This window comes from Plectropomus leopardus, chromosome 10, assembly GCF_008729295.1.
Source record: "Plectropomus leopardus isolate mb chromosome 10, YSFRI_Pleo_2.0, whole genome shotgun sequence".
NCBI lineage: Eukaryota > Metazoa > Chordata > Actinopteri > Perciformes > Serranidae > Plectropomus > Plectropomus leopardus.
The window spans coordinates 19040170-19057064 of NC_056472.1; the positions used below are offsets into that span (position 1 = coordinate 19040170).

At 38.9% G+C, this 16895-nt stretch overlaps 1 protein-coding gene across 4 annotated transcripts in view; it reads left to right on the forward strand.

The window, feature by feature from the left end:
- The window catches only part of osbpl6 (oxysterol binding protein-like 6), a 53195-nt gene continuing 36300 nt past the window's right edge, over nt 1-16895 (forward strand). For all 4 annotated transcript variants that reach the window (XM_042494469.1, XM_042494471.1, XM_042494470.1 and 1 more), the window contains exons 1-2: nt 1-242; nt 12088-12333. In XM_042494469.1, the coding sequence (XP_042350403.1) occupies nt 12187-12333 (147 nt within the window). In that variant the 5' untranslated portion in view covers nt 1-242; nt 12088-12186. The remainder of the gene's footprint in view (nt 243-12087; nt 12334-16895) is intronic.

Consider the following 16895-nt stretch of genomic DNA (forward strand, 5'->3'; position numbering starts at 1 on the left):
TGAGCGGAGCATCACAGCCCGCATTCAAGGAAACGGGCAAGCACAGCACTTTTTTTGACTTTCCATAATGTTCTAGCCTCCGTGCAACACCAGTCCTTTAAAAACAAGAAATATATACATTTCGACGTGGATCCGTATGGACGCTGTTTGTCTTTGAGAGGCTGGGAATCTGCCCAGTGAAGGAGACCCCCCCAATTGTTTCCTGCGCCAAGAACTGTAAAGACATGGTCATTACATCTGTGGTAAGGCAACGAGCTTCTCTCTCTCTTTTCTCTCAAAACAATGCCAGTCGTGTTTAAATAGAGGACATTATCCTGTCATAGAAATGCCGTGTCGAAATAAGGTGCTCAGCCTTTGTTTTGGTGCTCAGACCGAGACCCCAGCATCTCATCATTTTGTATTTGCATCCCGAGTGAATCACCGAGGACCAGTCAGACATTACTACCTGCCACCAATGACTGAGCTAGCTGCTGCTAGTCTGACAGGCATGTATCGAAACATGCAAAATCACAGTAGGACCCCATCCAAAACATGGATGCTGCCGAGGAGCAATAAAACAGCCCAACTCTGTAAGTGATGATGTAATGCGTCACTGACATTTTCACCTTTTTTAACCGAGCTTCATGGCTTCCCCTAACGTCCCATTAGACACCTGTCTCTTCATACATCACAGAATTATTGATGGACATCGTCTCCACTCATAATCCGGTATATCGCAGTTATTATGATGTCAGGGTCGAGGTGGCAACTAATTGAAAGTTAGCCAACTTCTGTCACTTCCAGGATTGCTCGACAATATCATTCTGCCTCCTTTTTCAACTGAAGGTCAGCCAGTGACTTTGCAGTTGTTTAAAATAGCCCCGAATCACATAAATTAAAGAACAGCAGAGGAGACTGGAAGCTGGATGCATCTATAGTTTGTCACTGGCATGCTTTGTTGAATAGATGTTGCTTTGATCAGCAGTGATGATTAATTTTCTGATATATTTCTTGGCCCGGCCTGAAGAACTCTGCTGCTGAAGGTGTCCCCGTCCCATTTAGGAACTGTTCGTTATTTATGAGAGGGGAGGTGTGGTCCAAAAAGGGGGATGCGCTATTTAAATTTTGCATCAATGCATGGCACACTTTCTGGGGGCTTAGCCTAACATTAGCCTGATGATTTTGATGATTGCCTTTAGGCTTAAAAAATCTTTAAAGAGGGGTGCCAAGTAGGGGTGCAACGACCCATAGATATATCGATTAAATGAGCAACGATCACGTAACAGCGATGCAAATTGTAAACATCAATCCATATCATCCTCTTTCAGGCACACCCTTATTTTGAAAGTCTATGTTACGTCACACAGCATCTGGCAGGTGATGGCGAGCAGATGAGAGAAAGATGATGAGGAGAGAGCTGTTTACTGTGGAATAAATCATCAGTTTGGAAATGTTTTGTTTTCGGAGAGACTGCGAGTCAACAGACAGCGCACGTCATATGTAAACAAAAGCCGTACTGAGGAAACACCATATACCTGCCGGGCCACTTCCGCGCTGTTCTGTCGGGAGATGTATGGACTTAAACCAGCGGTAAACCAAAGCATAAATAATAGTAAATTGGTTATGAGTAGAGGAAAAAGTCTGCTAGCTGCTAAGCTAATTTATGCGATGTAAAATCCCATAGGCTCATGCTAACAACATTAGCATGTTGTATATGTGGAAGAAATATGACCTACAAATGATAATTATATACATTAGTGAAAAGATCTTGTTATTAATTCACATTTTGAGGATGGTGGGAGAAGTTGGTCTTCAAGTCAGATAGCCCTGAAGTTTTAGAAAAAAGGTCATGGTTTGAATTAAAATCCCCAAAAAATTCCAGGATGTGTTTTCAAACAGAATGAACCAGTTTTGATTATTTCCAATCATGCATATATTATTTTTATCTTTTCTGGCCAAGAGATTAGAAGGGGGTGGTCAAAGTCACAGCCCAGCCAACCCCCTCCTCTGATAAGTAAAAAACAGTCCCTCAAATGAACTCTGCAGGGCTTCATGTGCCTCATCATCTGATGGAGAGAGGGGAGGAGGAGAAGAGGCCAACCTTTGATGCTCAAAAATATTAGATTCAGATTGACTTTGCTGCCACATGTTATTAATGTTGACAGTAGGGAGTAAATCAGATAATTGCTGCTTCTTACTCATTTAATTAGCTGACACATTGAAGTACAAAGTGCATTACTAATTGAAGCAGTTGCCAGAATATATGCCCTTAAGGCCTATGACTCATGTAAAACTGTTCCTTTGGTTTGCTTTGGTGATTGGTTTCGGATCATCTGTTCATTCTCTGTTATGTGTTTGCTTATTTTATTGTCTGCAAGCGCTTGACATTATTAGAACTTTCTAGATATGTGTCAACATTTTAGTTCCAATACTAAAATGATGATTTCTATTATATCTTTTTTACTGAGTATTGACAAGTTGGGTTTTTTTGCCAAAACGCCAATTCAAGATTTAAAGGGATAACACCTAGTTGCTGACCCCTCCACAGCAGATTGCTTAGCTTCCGTTCCAGACTCCAGCCTGCTTCTCCAAACTGGGGGCGTGCCCACTGACATCTACTATATTTGACGCCCTGAATATTAATAACTAACCCCCTCCAGCCTCACTTCGAAAATTCTGAACGATCCCTTTAACAAAGTAAGCCAAACATCTAAGATGCATCGGTGTTGCTGTGACACAAAAACTGTATGACTTTGTCTAAATAAGACACAAATATAAAGTGTACAAATCATTGTTTACACCAGGCAACAACTGACAGGATCCGAGCAAGAATTCATCGCCAACTTTCAGCTCTCAACAGATCCCAATATGGGAACAAATCAGTCTAAAAAGTATTGCAGTGTGATACCCAGCTTTACCTAGATGATGTAATGTGTGCAGCGCAGGATAAACTGGCTCTGTCCAGTTAGTGTTTTTTCCTCCAAAAAAAAAGGAAAAGACAGGCCTACTTTAAAGAGATGTGCTGCTTGCTGCTTCCAGATGTCACACAAGATCTACATGCTTTTAGCCCGCTATTGTACGCTCAGGTAAATGGTCAAAACACTGCTGTGCTGATCGATATGCATTATAAGCCAGTTGTAAATTCAGACTATAGTTGTCCTCAAAGACCCTGTAATATAATCTTGGGACATTAGTCTGCTTTTGTTGGCGACTTTAATTATGCAACAGAGAGGGGGATCAGCAAACTTGGTTTAGTGTAGAGTGCTGGTCGATAATGTGATGTTGTGGATAGCTTGGATGTGGTGACAAGACAAACATGAATGTCTTTGCACCTCTTTTAAGCCACAGTTACCATCATGCGTCATCGTATTACATGTTTGTGAGTGATGCTATCAACATCTGTGTGGCTTTACATGCACTAATAGTAGCAAATAGCCAAATACTAAGTAGAAGTGAACTCTAAATTTATTATTTTTCATTTGTTTGTTTGGGTCTTATAGTTCTGCTTGACATATTGGGTATCTAAATCTCAAGTTTATTTTCTTCATCCCTGTCAGATCTCACGGAGCAGGGCACACAGATAGTGGGATTACTGCAGCCCTCTGGTCTAAACCTCTCCAGACAGCTCGGCATTGCTCTCCCTGGCTTGACCCACGTCAGGACAGATGATAGTCACTGCTTTATTCGTGATACTCTATTGATCCCTGCGGGAGAAATTTGACTTCTCAGTCACCATCACCCCCTAAGGTCACAGCACATATTTGGCTAGAAAAGCCCTGGAGCCTGTAGGAAGTTAGCATGTTGTTCAAAGACATTTCAGTCGAGCAGATTGCTGTTAGTGCAGGTGACTGAACCTGAAGCTGGTGGTTGTCTCTTTGCGGGCCTGTTCAAACTTCAATAAGCAGGGGATTTGCAGCTCCTTAAGAAGTCTGAAAATATCTTAAATTCAATTTTATAAATATTGGGCTTTTTAAGTCATTAGATTCAAATGACTCAATTCAAATTTGAATTTGTGAAGTCTTGATTGTCACAAATGTTTATTCAAATTTAATTTATGTTGAATTTCTTTTTGTCAGAATTAGTCAAGCTGAAAGTCCACATTACTGACCTACCACTGAAGCCAATATTTTACTTGCATGTCTGTTTGCAAAATGTAGATTAACCTAACTTAATCCAGTAACCACATTCCTATATAAAACCTGCACGCGACTTCATTTCTACTCCTTAAAATTATACTTACCTACAATGCTGAAATAAGAAAAGGACTATTTGTCCAAAAATCAGTCTTAAATTTGTTCATCAATGATCTTGAAAATTGTTTAAATAGCCTTTAAACAACCTGCAGACAACCTTTAAAAATCCTTACAACTTTATTTTGTTAAAGGGACACTCTGCCAATTTTCAACCAGCTTTGTATCAAACAATGTAGATGAGTTCTCCTTAACTTCACCAGTGAAGTGTTTATTGGTCTAGTGTGGTGCGTTGCATTCTGGTAGTTGTAGGATTTCTACTTCTTAAGCAAAAGTGTCCTTTTTTTCTGTGGTTAAATAGCACCAATTTGAAAAGTATTTGTGTCTTCTACTGCAGAGACAGTCCAACTTTTGTGAAGACCCTCTTTATATTTATGAAATACTTCTTAAAATTACTAGTTACTATTTCAAACTATTGGAATCGTTCAAACTTGCCTCGATGGCTGATAGCTGTGCAGCCTCCTCCGCTCACTCGAGGACGTACATCACCGCCCAGAGCCGGAGAGGGGAGGGTTGCGTTAGGTGATAGGTTGGTGCAGCTCCAGAGAAAGACGGTCCCTTCAGCTGTGTGTTTAAATGTTTTTTTCTTCATTTTAAGATGAATTTACATGAATTTTTGGGCTGGACCACAACAGTGGGACAAAGTGCACAAGTGAGTGAATGCCTTCCTGTTTCAAAGTTAAAAGCCTTTAGTATTTCATATACTGTCCAGCCATATATACATTTTTAGCTACTCTTTTTACTTGAAAAATGTCTAAAACAGCTCATCAATAATCAAAATAGTTGCCAATTAGAATTTCTGTCAACCAACTAATCCATTTATTGACTTATCTTTGCAGCTCTAATCCCCCATCAGGTCTCAGTGACTACGACCACATGATTTTCGCTGATATGAACAAATTTAAAACTTATGTTTTTATGCCATTAATGTAGTTCTACAAAACAGAAAATTGCCCTTAATGTCTTTGTAGTAAGGCTGCAAATATATGGCGACTGTAGAATTTCCATAAATGAACCGTCGTCTCCTGTTTAAGCCCAATCTTTAGAGTCGTTTACTCAGCTGGCAGAGTTTAAATTTAATAAGCCTTGTGTGAACTTGTGGCCTTAAATCTTTAAATTTAGTGAGAAATTCATTCCATAGTTGATTGCACTGGTCTGGGAGAAGATTATTTTCTTCTCCCAAAATATCTTTCTGACAGTTTTCATCATTACTTTTGATTCGGGAAAGCCCTCTCTCCAAATACGCTTGCTTTTCTGGAGCATGAAATGAAAAAGACAGAACTTATTTAATGTGCGTGATTGAGCTGAGAGTGCATTTTGGCTGAACAAGAGAGACGATTGAAGGAAGTGGAAGTGTTTTCCTGCTTATGTAGACATTGCATGCACGTGGAGCCACACAAATGTGGGGGAATTAGTCAGAGGATAGGCTCATTTCCATATGAAAAAATCTTTTTAGTGTGTAATGCATCAGCACAAACAAAGAGGCTGCATGTTGCAAAAATGCAGTTTTTTTTTTTAGATTAATCTACAGTATGTTGTGTAGAGCTTTTCACTCCCCTCTTCTTCTGTTTGATATACAGCACAGTATATAGCCTACATGTAAATTGTTCTTGTTTACACACCAAAGGTTTGTATTGATTAATGATGTGTCATTACTTTATTTGTTGTTTCTTAACTTTTGTATTGATTAAAAAAACAGCAATTTGCCATTCAGACATCAGCATTTCAGATTCATATTCTGTCTGCGATACATATAGTTCTTACGGTGTTTTGCAACGTGACTCATTTGTTGTAAAAATACCACACTTCTCTAAACTTTCTCAGTAGCTGTTGAAACCCTGACTCGGAGTTGATCCCAGAAATAGATAGGTGTTTACAACAGTTAAATTAATTCTGCTTACTCTGAATTGAACTGCTCACCTACTTCCAATTACCAGCACGTTTTATTGAGATTTAAATTTAATTAAGTTTTTATTATTGCATCTGGTCTGTAGATTTAGTATCTGTGCTCTGATGAGTACAAGAGGGCTTGGTTGGTCACGTTGTAGCAGTGAATGTGGCGAAGTTGTTCAGGTTTGGTGATATTTTACTTCAACTTGAGGCATTAGAAGAATGTCGAGAGAAGAGTCTGTTCCTCAGACCGTTGCACACTAGTGCCATTGTGGCTTAATGTGACTGAAGGCCCCTCTTTGTCCAACAGGGTCTTGAAACCACCACACCACCACCACATCTGATGATTTAAACCTCAGAGTCAGATTTTTAGAGAAGGAATTAAAGCTTAAAGTGCATCAATAGAAAATATCACATTATATGGACGTTATGTAAATGATTCCACATAATATTGGAAAATTCTGGTTGATTCAAACTTAATAGTTTGAAGGACAAATGTAATGACCACTATGTTATTTATGTTTTATATGTATCACTGGTTATCACGTTTTGAAAAATGTATTCTCTGAATTTGGGTGCTCATATTTCGGGTATATACTGTATTCCTTTTGCATAAAACAGGGGTGTCAAACTCATTTTAGTTCACTGGCCACATATAGCCAAATTTGACCTCGTGTGGGCTGGACCAGTAAAGTCATTGCATAATAACCTATAAATAACAACATCTCCAAACTTTTCTTTTAGTGTAAAGAAGTATATTCTGCAATGTCTATCCATTTACTAAGCAGATGATGGATAGTCTTAGATGTCGTAAGAAAAAAAAGTGCGATTCTAACAGTATGTCTCAGTTTTTCCACATTCAGTCAGTCTAGTACTCACTGTTATTAGATGTACATTTTTCCATATACCCCTCTGTGCCTTAGTAATAGGGCTCCACCAATAGCGTTTTAAGATAGGACTCTTATACAGAATCTTTTGCACTGATACTGCTGAATGACAGTATTTTGCACAGTATAGAGCACAATAAGTATTCATTGTTTTTTCAGAGAACTGTATGCTGGATTAGACCCTTTGGCAGGCCGGTTCTGGCCCACAGGCCGTATGTTCGACACCCTTGGCATAAAGCATCATGCAAGATTATTTTTAAATATGAACTGACTTAAAACAGCTCCCCATGATCTTCTTTTCTGTCTTCATTGTGCCACATGGGAAATTTTGCTTGCAGCACAGCAAAAGCAGACACATCAAAACAGACTCGTCCGTCACTAAACATAACAAAAACCATCCATTAGGAAAGGCATTATGCAACTGCAGTAAAAAAAAAAAAAAAAACCCAAACAAACAAGTGATAGCAATGCATAAAATTAAACTGAAACAGGCAAAACTCATGAATAATAGCACGTTTTTTATCGATTTTCAATTGTAGTAAATCCACTTTACATTTGTTTCTAGCATATATTTAAAATTAAAATGTATACAAGCATATGACAGTGGTATTATTCAAATTATTATAATTTTGAAGCGTATGCCCAGATCTTAAGTAAAATAACAAAAATAGTTTTGATAAAAAGATATTTTGGTGAGTATAATAGCAAGTTGAAAAAAAAACAACTCTGTATTCCTCACTGCACTGACTCAGAATATTAACCACATTATAACATAGAAACATCACAGCGTTGTGAGGTCAGCAGTCTGACTCTGTTCTTGAGGTCTTGACCAGGTGCTTAAGAAGTGTCATTTTAGTGTCCACATGGCAGCGCCTGCCATGTCCTCCTGCTTAAAGGACCATAAACATGGTGACTGGATTTAGAAGATTAAGCTCATGACTAATCAAGTCCTGATCGGACGTTCCCCAACACAGTACCTGGCTTTGTATGGAGCACCAGTGTGGTCCACCTGAACAGGAGTCATACAGCTCAACTCAACTTTTATTTTAATTATATTATATTTTAGTTATATAGCACCTTTCATATAAACATGCAGCCCTAAGTGCTTCACGTGGCAAATTTGAAATAACACAGACACATTTTAAAGGATAACACAAACAACTAAATAAAGTTTTGCATGACAAGAAAATTCTAACAATAGAAAATAGATTATTAACCCCCCCCCAAAAAAATTAAAAGGCTATAGAATAAAAATAAAAGAAATCAAATTATATAGAATAAAGATAAGCAACAATGATAACATCAATTAAAAGCCAAGATTCTAACTAAAAATTAAGACTGTAATGTTACTCCAAATTAAAAAGATAGGTCTTTTAAAAATTCAGGAAGAGTTAGTCATTCTAGTAACAGAGGCAGTGAGGGCCACAGTTCAGAGGAGACATAAAACAGGAAGCACGCTCACCAGCGCTTTTAAACAAAACCTACATCAATGTTCCAAATTTTACTAAACTTACCTCCACGTCACTGTGGTTGGCCATGCTTGGCAATGCTGTCGTTATGGGCAAACGATAACGGATCGGTTTGGTCAGTAAGCAATATTGATCCTTGACTAAAAGTCATTTAAGTCATTCAAGCAAAAATTGAGTTTTGAACTGCTGGTCATCAAAACAAGATGATGTTACCACGGGGCTGTAATACTATGGGCAGTTTTCAGTGTTTTCCAATGAGATCAAGTGATTAATTGATTCATCGACAAAAAAAATCTGCAGATAATCAATAACGAATGTCACAGGTAGATGCAGCACTGTGTGTTTTAATTCCGTTAAACACATCTACAGTACAGTGAAACAACATGTAATTTGCGATGACGGTGGTAAAGTTACATTCAGTCTTGGTGACAAGTTTTCAGTTTTACTTACGGCAGCTTTATATCTCTCTTGGCATCTTTCCACCCCTTTCACGTGCTACTAGATTGCTGCTCATGCCCTTAATTTACATTTAATGTCACTGAAAGGACTCCAGATTCAGGCTTTGAAGCGTGATTAAACAACCTCAATGTGAACAATCGTTAAGTGTGAATTTGGTATACTCTTCCCTTCTGCTTCCTTATTAGGTCAAGGAGAGTGGATCTATTAAATAGGCTAAGTGGAGTACTCTATCTCAATGGACTTAGCGCCTTGTCTTAGTAGCTTAGATTCTGGTTGGCTTAAGGCAGGGCAGGGATGATGACGTTGTTAAAGGATCTAAATTATAGATTACAGTGTGTGAGTATACTGCACAGTTGCATGAGAGAGTGGAGTCTGCTGAAGTGTGCAGAGCTGCTCACTGGACTCGGGGAGTTTCCCATACATATGGGAAAATCTAACAGACACATCCTGCAGTTAAAACCACAGGGTTCTCCAGAGGCATTTATGCCTGTGAACACAGCCTCACAATCCTGCACTGCCTCACTGTTTTCTGTATTAGTCTTCGGCGTCATTTAGTTGCCATGAAAATACTACTTATGATTATAATATACAGTTATATATGTAATAATGCCAAAACATTTTGTAGAACTTACAGTAGACATGCACTATTTAGCAATATAGTTTTGTGTCATTATATGAGACTTACCTGGGGCTGCAGCTTACGGTTAGTTTCTTAATTTGGTGATTAAAAAAAAAAAAGTCAAAAATATCCATCATAACTTCCTAAAACTTAATGGTACGCTATGCAGGATTTTCATAAAAAACAGCCTTGTGCCTGTTTCTATGCCTCTACGTCAGCATGTACATAAACATCTTTTTGGTTAAAACTCGTGAAATCATGAGCTAAAAATGACAAAATTTCACTCAAATCTCTAATAGGATCACATGATTGAGTGATGAGAGTGACTTTGCTTTCACTTTCGCTGGTGAGCGTGTTTACAAGCAGTAACCGAAGATCCTGTATTCTATACTTTTAAGGTAGTGTAATCTGTTATAGATAAGCTACACAGCCTGAAAATCCTGCCATCAAGTGCACACTTAATAAACCAGTGCAACAGGGATTTCTTCTATACATGATTAATGTGCAGCTGTTGTAAATAACAACGAATACTTCATACTTTTATTTATCATGTGCACATTACTTGTCTCTGTTTCTCAACCTGTCCTTGTTTGTAAATACTACATCATCTGGATGTGAAGTCACATGATCAACATTGAGGTATTTTATCAAAACTATTGTGCTATTTGTCCTTGTAAAGACACACTAACATCCTCTCATCAAGTGACTCGGTTTCTAAATGAAGCAGGGTTTGTTTATCTGTTTGTTTTTCACTATCTAGCAATCGATGTATGTTTTATCAGCACTGAGACCTCCTGAGAGCTTCGACAATTACACAGCACCACTGCAGGCAGTATCACGGGTGTCAGCGTGGAGCAGCATGGTGCCATAGCTATCAACAAAAAGGGGCACCCCCGTTGCCATCTGAACAGAAGGCTAACCAGATATTTTTAATCCATGATATATATTCAAAATTTAGTCCGTGAACAATGACTGAGGTTTCACAGCTTAAATCAGTGGATATTGTTATTGTTGGTGCTTTGGCTTGTGTGCAAATTACTTATCACTGGTTTGTGACTGCAGAGTAGAGCTGTACATGCTGATTTGCACCCTCATCTAATGACCATCATTATCAGAGTCATAATTGGATGAGGATTTGTGTTACAAAGTCCTGTGGATGATCTCAGTCTTCTGCAGTGGAAGCTGTGACAACAGTCAAATTGAAGCAGTTATCTGCCACATTTCCTGATTGTAAACAGGTCAGTGCCCATGGAAAGATGTAAGGTTACAAGCAGTGATTATTTTCATCATAGCGTGGCTCATGTTGGTAGGGGTGTGCTGTATCATATTGTTCACAATAATACCAGTATAATTTTATTTTTTAAATATTGTGACTACGGTAATATTCTGAATTGTTGACATAATGACGTCATATGTTACACACAGTAACAACAAGCATTCCCAAAGCTAAATTGCTACTGACTCCATGATGGAGGAGTTAGTTTCAAAAAGGGGAGCGACTTCAGTTGCTGCATTTTGAGCAACAAATCTCTGTTGAAAATCTGCAGGAGAAGAGCTCAGTAACATTTACTGCTAGCAGCCAGCGGCCGCAACTAACTGCCCTCTTTGGTAAAAATGAGTATTAAGCAAAAGTAAATTGTAACATTCTATGTAAAATTTAGTTTTTGGCAGAAAACTTGAATAACGTAGAGATGTTTGAAGGAATAATTGGTTGATATTTTCACAGCAATAAAAAATAGACATATATGATAATGATATTATACAGCGAAAAGGCTTTTGAAGCAGTTTTTGTTAAAGATGTTTTTTATGTGAAAAAAACTCTTATTTCACAAGTTGTTTCAAAAATGTGTATGATCGAATTTGTGCTCATTAAAGGTAGTGTAATGAAGGGTATAATATAGATATGTTTGTTTCCCTGGCACAAAAGGGGGGTGAAATAACAACAAAAACAAAATAAACAACAATATGATCACATTTATAGTAGTTATCAGCCAAATCATTTTTTAAACACCAGTACTGGCTGAGACTTTGTGTGCATCCCTTTCATATACTGTGCCTTTAACTGAAAGTGGACACAGTTAGATACTCAAGTCAGTGCACTGTTGGCTACAGTTGGAACAACTAGCACATTGCTCTATTTGTCAATCAAAAATGCTACAGTATCTCATGTTGCAGCTTCTGAATTGGGAGGATTTCCTGCACTAATCTGACAGCAAACTTGATGTAAGGCTTGCCCAGTAATGCACATGTATATGAGACATACACATGTATATGTACATGAGAATCTTAAAAACCCATGCTTCAAAGAATGGACCAGGGTGTCTCGACTTCGCATCTGTGAGTCGGATTAACATATTGAAATTGATGGAGGGTAGTTCTTAAAGCCGAGGAGAGGCCCAGACGCTCATTTCTTCATTCGTTTGATGAATGACAGTGCGGCTCTGTCTTTGGTATAAACAACAGCACTGACTGCAATAGAAAGAGGAAGGTGAAGGAGGTGCAACAGTGTAACTTCCTGCCTTTTTTCTTTCTAGATGAACAGAAAGCAGTGAGTGTGAGGAAGTGTAAGAGGATGCTCCTGATCTGCAGGGCCCAGTGCTGAGGAGGGTCCACAGAGTCAACTGGTGCCCACCATGTCTCACCACCAACACTACCAGCGAGGGCCCCACGGCCGCACCTTGAGCTCTGAGGAGAGGGCCTCCATGCCAGTCAACAAGACCTCCACGCCAGTTCACAAGAGCGCCTCCTCCTCATCTTCTTCTCAGCGCGACAGCCGGCAGGTAATTGCCTGACTAGGATCTATATAGAAATAGTCTCTAGAGATAGAAGCACTTTGAATTAATGTAACTTGAGCAGAGTTAATGCAGAGAGGAGTGGATATTATTTTGGGCTTCTCTTGTCAGTGAGACAGTTTATGAAACAAAAAACAAGCAGATAGAAGGGAACTGGCAGGAAATAGTATAGCATGAAATATTAATTCAGGATTTTTAATGTGTGAAACATAAACATTAAAAACTATAATGTGATGACTCAGTTAGTTTTTATTAAATCAACTTCCCCAATTTTTCTCTGCAGTTGTTTCATATGTGCAGATAGTGTTTTCCTCAAAGGGCTGTCCTAAACCTAATTTATGGACTAATGCTGGACAGACATTTTTATTAATATTTTATATTGTGCTAATGGAACTGTTCACCCCAAAATTATATAACACATTATTTTCCTCTTACCTGCTGTACTTTCTGTCTATTTGGATTGTTTTGGTGTAAGTTTCGAAGTAGGAACAGTTAACCGTTAATCAGTGAACTGCTGAGAATATTTTTAGCGGTTACGCATGTTGGTCTAATAGTTGATTTTGCTTCTCTTAGATTACACCGCTGCACCCGACTTGGGTCTAAAGTGAGCTAGCTTGCCAGCAAAACAGTTCATTCGTTATTACCGCTTTCTCACTGTTAGCTCTGTCACCCCAGTTAGCAGTTAGCACAGGTAATGCTGCTAACATGGTTAACAATGCTGAAGATGTTACGCGCTCCAAATGAAGCCACTCGCTCAATGGGGTGACTTGGGGGAAGACCGGGGACATAATTTTCCTGCAGTAACGCGTTATGCCACCAGGATAGTGTTACCAGCTGATCACTTAATGAGGAATGAGCGCTAGTTAGCTTATGTTAGCTCCCACCTGACCTGGGTGATGCACTGTGCAGAGCAGCCGAGGAGACAGGAGGCTGGGCAGTGGCCGTGTTTACACATGATAATATGGCTGGCCAGCTGTCTGTCAGCAGAGCCAACAGAAAATTTGATAAAGGGACATTTACATCACAGCACATTAAGATTTTACCACCTCTCAAAACATAGTGCTTTGAAATGCAACGCTAAAGCTCACTGAGTCAGTGACATGCCGGACAAAAAAGAAACACAGTTTGTATTTCACATCTTATTTTTTCCTACAAATGAACTGGTCAGTAACCAGTTAATGAGTGTCAGACTTTTGGAAGAAAAATGTACCCGAAACTGACATCCCTAATTCCAAATCAGTAGTTTTAAGCAAGATGAATGGCTTCTTAAAAATGCTGACAAAAACAGAAAGCCAGCATTACGTCTAGCAGTTCTACTGTTGGCGTCAAGCCTGAAGAAAATGGACACATATTGACAGATGGCTGAGAAGATGCAGACAATATCTTTTGCCAGTTTTGCAATGAAGTTGAGTTTTATTTCCATCACAGTACAGTCCCAGAGAAGACGACAGTAGCCACAGACAGAGTACTCCAGAGTTGTTTGCCAGAGAACCATTCAACCATCCAACAGCCAGATTATTGATTGTTTTGGCAATTAATGATCACCAAATAACACCCGCTGTGGAAGAAATTTGGCCAGATTCTATTTGTACAGCGTTTAATTCAAGTATTTAGACCTTTGAAATAAGATTTCTTTCAAAAACATTGGTAAAAAGCTATCAACAACTTCGCATGAAATGTCCAGCTAATCGTAAAAAAAAATATTAAAAAGGGACAAGTAAATGACCTAAACTAAAAAAAGAAAGTGAGTTTCATTAGAAAATGACGAGGAAAAAAAATCAAGAAAACTTTCCGTATATAATTATTATAATTGTACATTTAAAATTAGATTAAAACATTGTGTCTGTTTCCTTTCTTTCTTGCTTTCTTTTTTAAGCAAATTTCAGGTAATTTTCTTGCAACTTTTTTTTTTTTTTTACAAATTTCTTGCTAATTTTGGGTCATTTCTTGTTAAGTTGCTCAATGCCTTCCTCCCATGTTTTTCTAAGAAATCAAGCCAATTTGCTCAGGTTTCAAAGTGTTCATCCTAATAGTTTCTGTCCAATTTAATGGTCATTGGACACCTTCAACTAACTGATAAGTTAAATTTGGCAATTGCTTCTCTATCCTCTCTCTGAGGATGAATTCAGCCATACAGAACAGAGTCTGATAATGACTGATGGTGAAAAGTATATGTACCGTTACAAGGCCATTAGAAAAAGACTAATCAACTATTAACCCTACGCACCCTTATCCGCTGATTAGATGACTAATCAGCGAAGATAAAGCAGCGCTTATTCCTTGGTTAGTAAGTAAAAACCTTGCAGAGGCGTGGTGAACAATGAGATACACTCTTATTTCACAGTTCAAAGGACAAGTGCTTAAACTTAACCCCTGCAGTAAGTCATCTAAAGCCCCCCGCTCGCCTCACCTCACTGAGCTGCTGTGTCACTGTGGCGGCGCAGAAACTGGACACCGAAACTTGAATCTCTGACATCACAGCTTTTCTGACGGCACTGGGTGATGAATATTTCATGAGGGACAGGCGGAGGCTTGGTGCTCTACTGAACATGTGGCACACTCTGGTATTTCTGTGTGGGAGCCCAGCATGTGTCCGTTGGCTCTCGGAGGAGAAAAGGGAGTTGTTTGAGAAATGGGGCCTGTTTGAAACGAACAGTCGAAGGCCTGCTGCTTGATGAGGCAGACAGTTAACCCTTCTGTCCTTTGTTCCTTTCTTTCATGTCACTTCATGCTTTTGATAACAAGACCTTCATGGGTGAAAGGGTTCAGCGTTTAATTTCCCAGACGCTCCATAATCTAAAAGCCAGGAAAAATCAGAGAGCAAGGTTATCTACAAGCACGTCTTTTCTTATTCATCTCTTTTTATGTGTTTAATGAAGTCAGGTACGCTCCAAAGAGGCAGCCGCTGAGATAGCAAAGTCTTTGTCAAGTAGGTTCCCTTAAATTTTGCACACCTGCTTGATCAAGACCTCAAGATAATCAGCGACGTATTGAAGGAATCAGCTGAACATTGTGAATTTAATTGGGAATCAGTTCTTAATTGTTGCAGTTGTTTTGAGTTACGATGTAGCGGTGTTCTCTAAGTGATGCAGCAGTTCGTCTTTGGGCGATCCTACACCTGATGTATCAACTGCAGAGGCAGGTGCAGTGTTCAAAAACAGTGTTTTATTCAGATTTCTTAGAGGTTTTAGCTCCCAAACATTATAAAAAGGCACATGAAAGACATTTTAAGACACGTTGAGTCACAGTAAAACGAAAGGAAAGTGCCTTTAGCCTCCATATTGTGACATACGTCCTAGTGAAACCAAGTATGTGTACAGGGGTTTTGTTTCCATTCTGCTGTTTGATTGGACTGATTGCAGTGTGATGTGGAGCTGTAGGGGACTGTTGTCCTCCACCCACACCTCCCTCACCCATGTTATATCAGGTCAAGTTTCAGTTGTTATCCCTCCATGTTGGTGAAAGATGAAGGTGTTCAAGAAAAGGTTATGTCTGCCTTTGCAACCACAAGGAAACCTAATAATAGATGGTGAATATCACTGACTAGGGCTGTAACATTTCAGAAACTGAGACCAAAACCACAACACCCACAGCCACAGTCTACGTGTTGCGCTTCTGTTGTATGTGTCGTGGTCTCTTTCTCTTTCTGCCTGCCGCCACAAAATCATCATTTACCGCCACAAATTGATTTTCTGTTTGTTTGTTTTTTGTTGTTTTGTAATTTTACTTTTTCAAATGCAGGGTTTCCCACACATTCATTTATTTGTGGCGGTACAATATCAGCATTTGCGACCAAATATTGATTTTCTATTTTACGTTTACTGTAAAATAGAATTAACTTTCAGTTATTCAGAGCAAGGAACATACTCTGGACACAGATGGAGCAGCAGAACCCCAAGTGCAGTAAAAGTGAAACTTAACAGTTCAGTTATTAATTTAGAAATAGCACACTCCATTTCTGAGGACTACAGGGCTCTCGTTTTAGTGTTTGTTTTTCCATCGACTTTTGATGAATCCGGCTGTGTTCCCATGGATACCCCACACTCCGTGGTCCCGCACTGGGTCTAAAAGTTTGCTTTAACATACCTCTGCAGCTTTTGCTCCTCTAATTCAATCAATCTGATCTGATCAGGTCAATTCGATCCAATTACAAACTGATCGAATGATTATTTCTCCAACCCTGCGGCTCACTCAAACTGCTGCTGCTGAAATTCATTTATAAAGTTAATCTGCCTCAGTGTTGTTCTTCAGTTAAGTAGAAGTCTTTTCGTAGTTGATTTAAAAAAACTAAGATAAACTGTATAGATTAAGAGATTTGTCACTCACAAAACAATCTCAACACAAGGTCTTTTTAGTAGCTGTTCTGGAGCTTTCAATCGTATCACATGGTCTCCCTCAGCAGATGGACTTCTCCTAGTTTTCATAGCTCAGATTTCCATTTTTCACATCCATTAAAAGTTCATTCTTGACCTTGGAAACTGCAATTAAGAAAAAAAAGTCTTAACACAAGGTCCATTTAGCCGCTGTTCTGAGCTTTCAGTTATGCTACA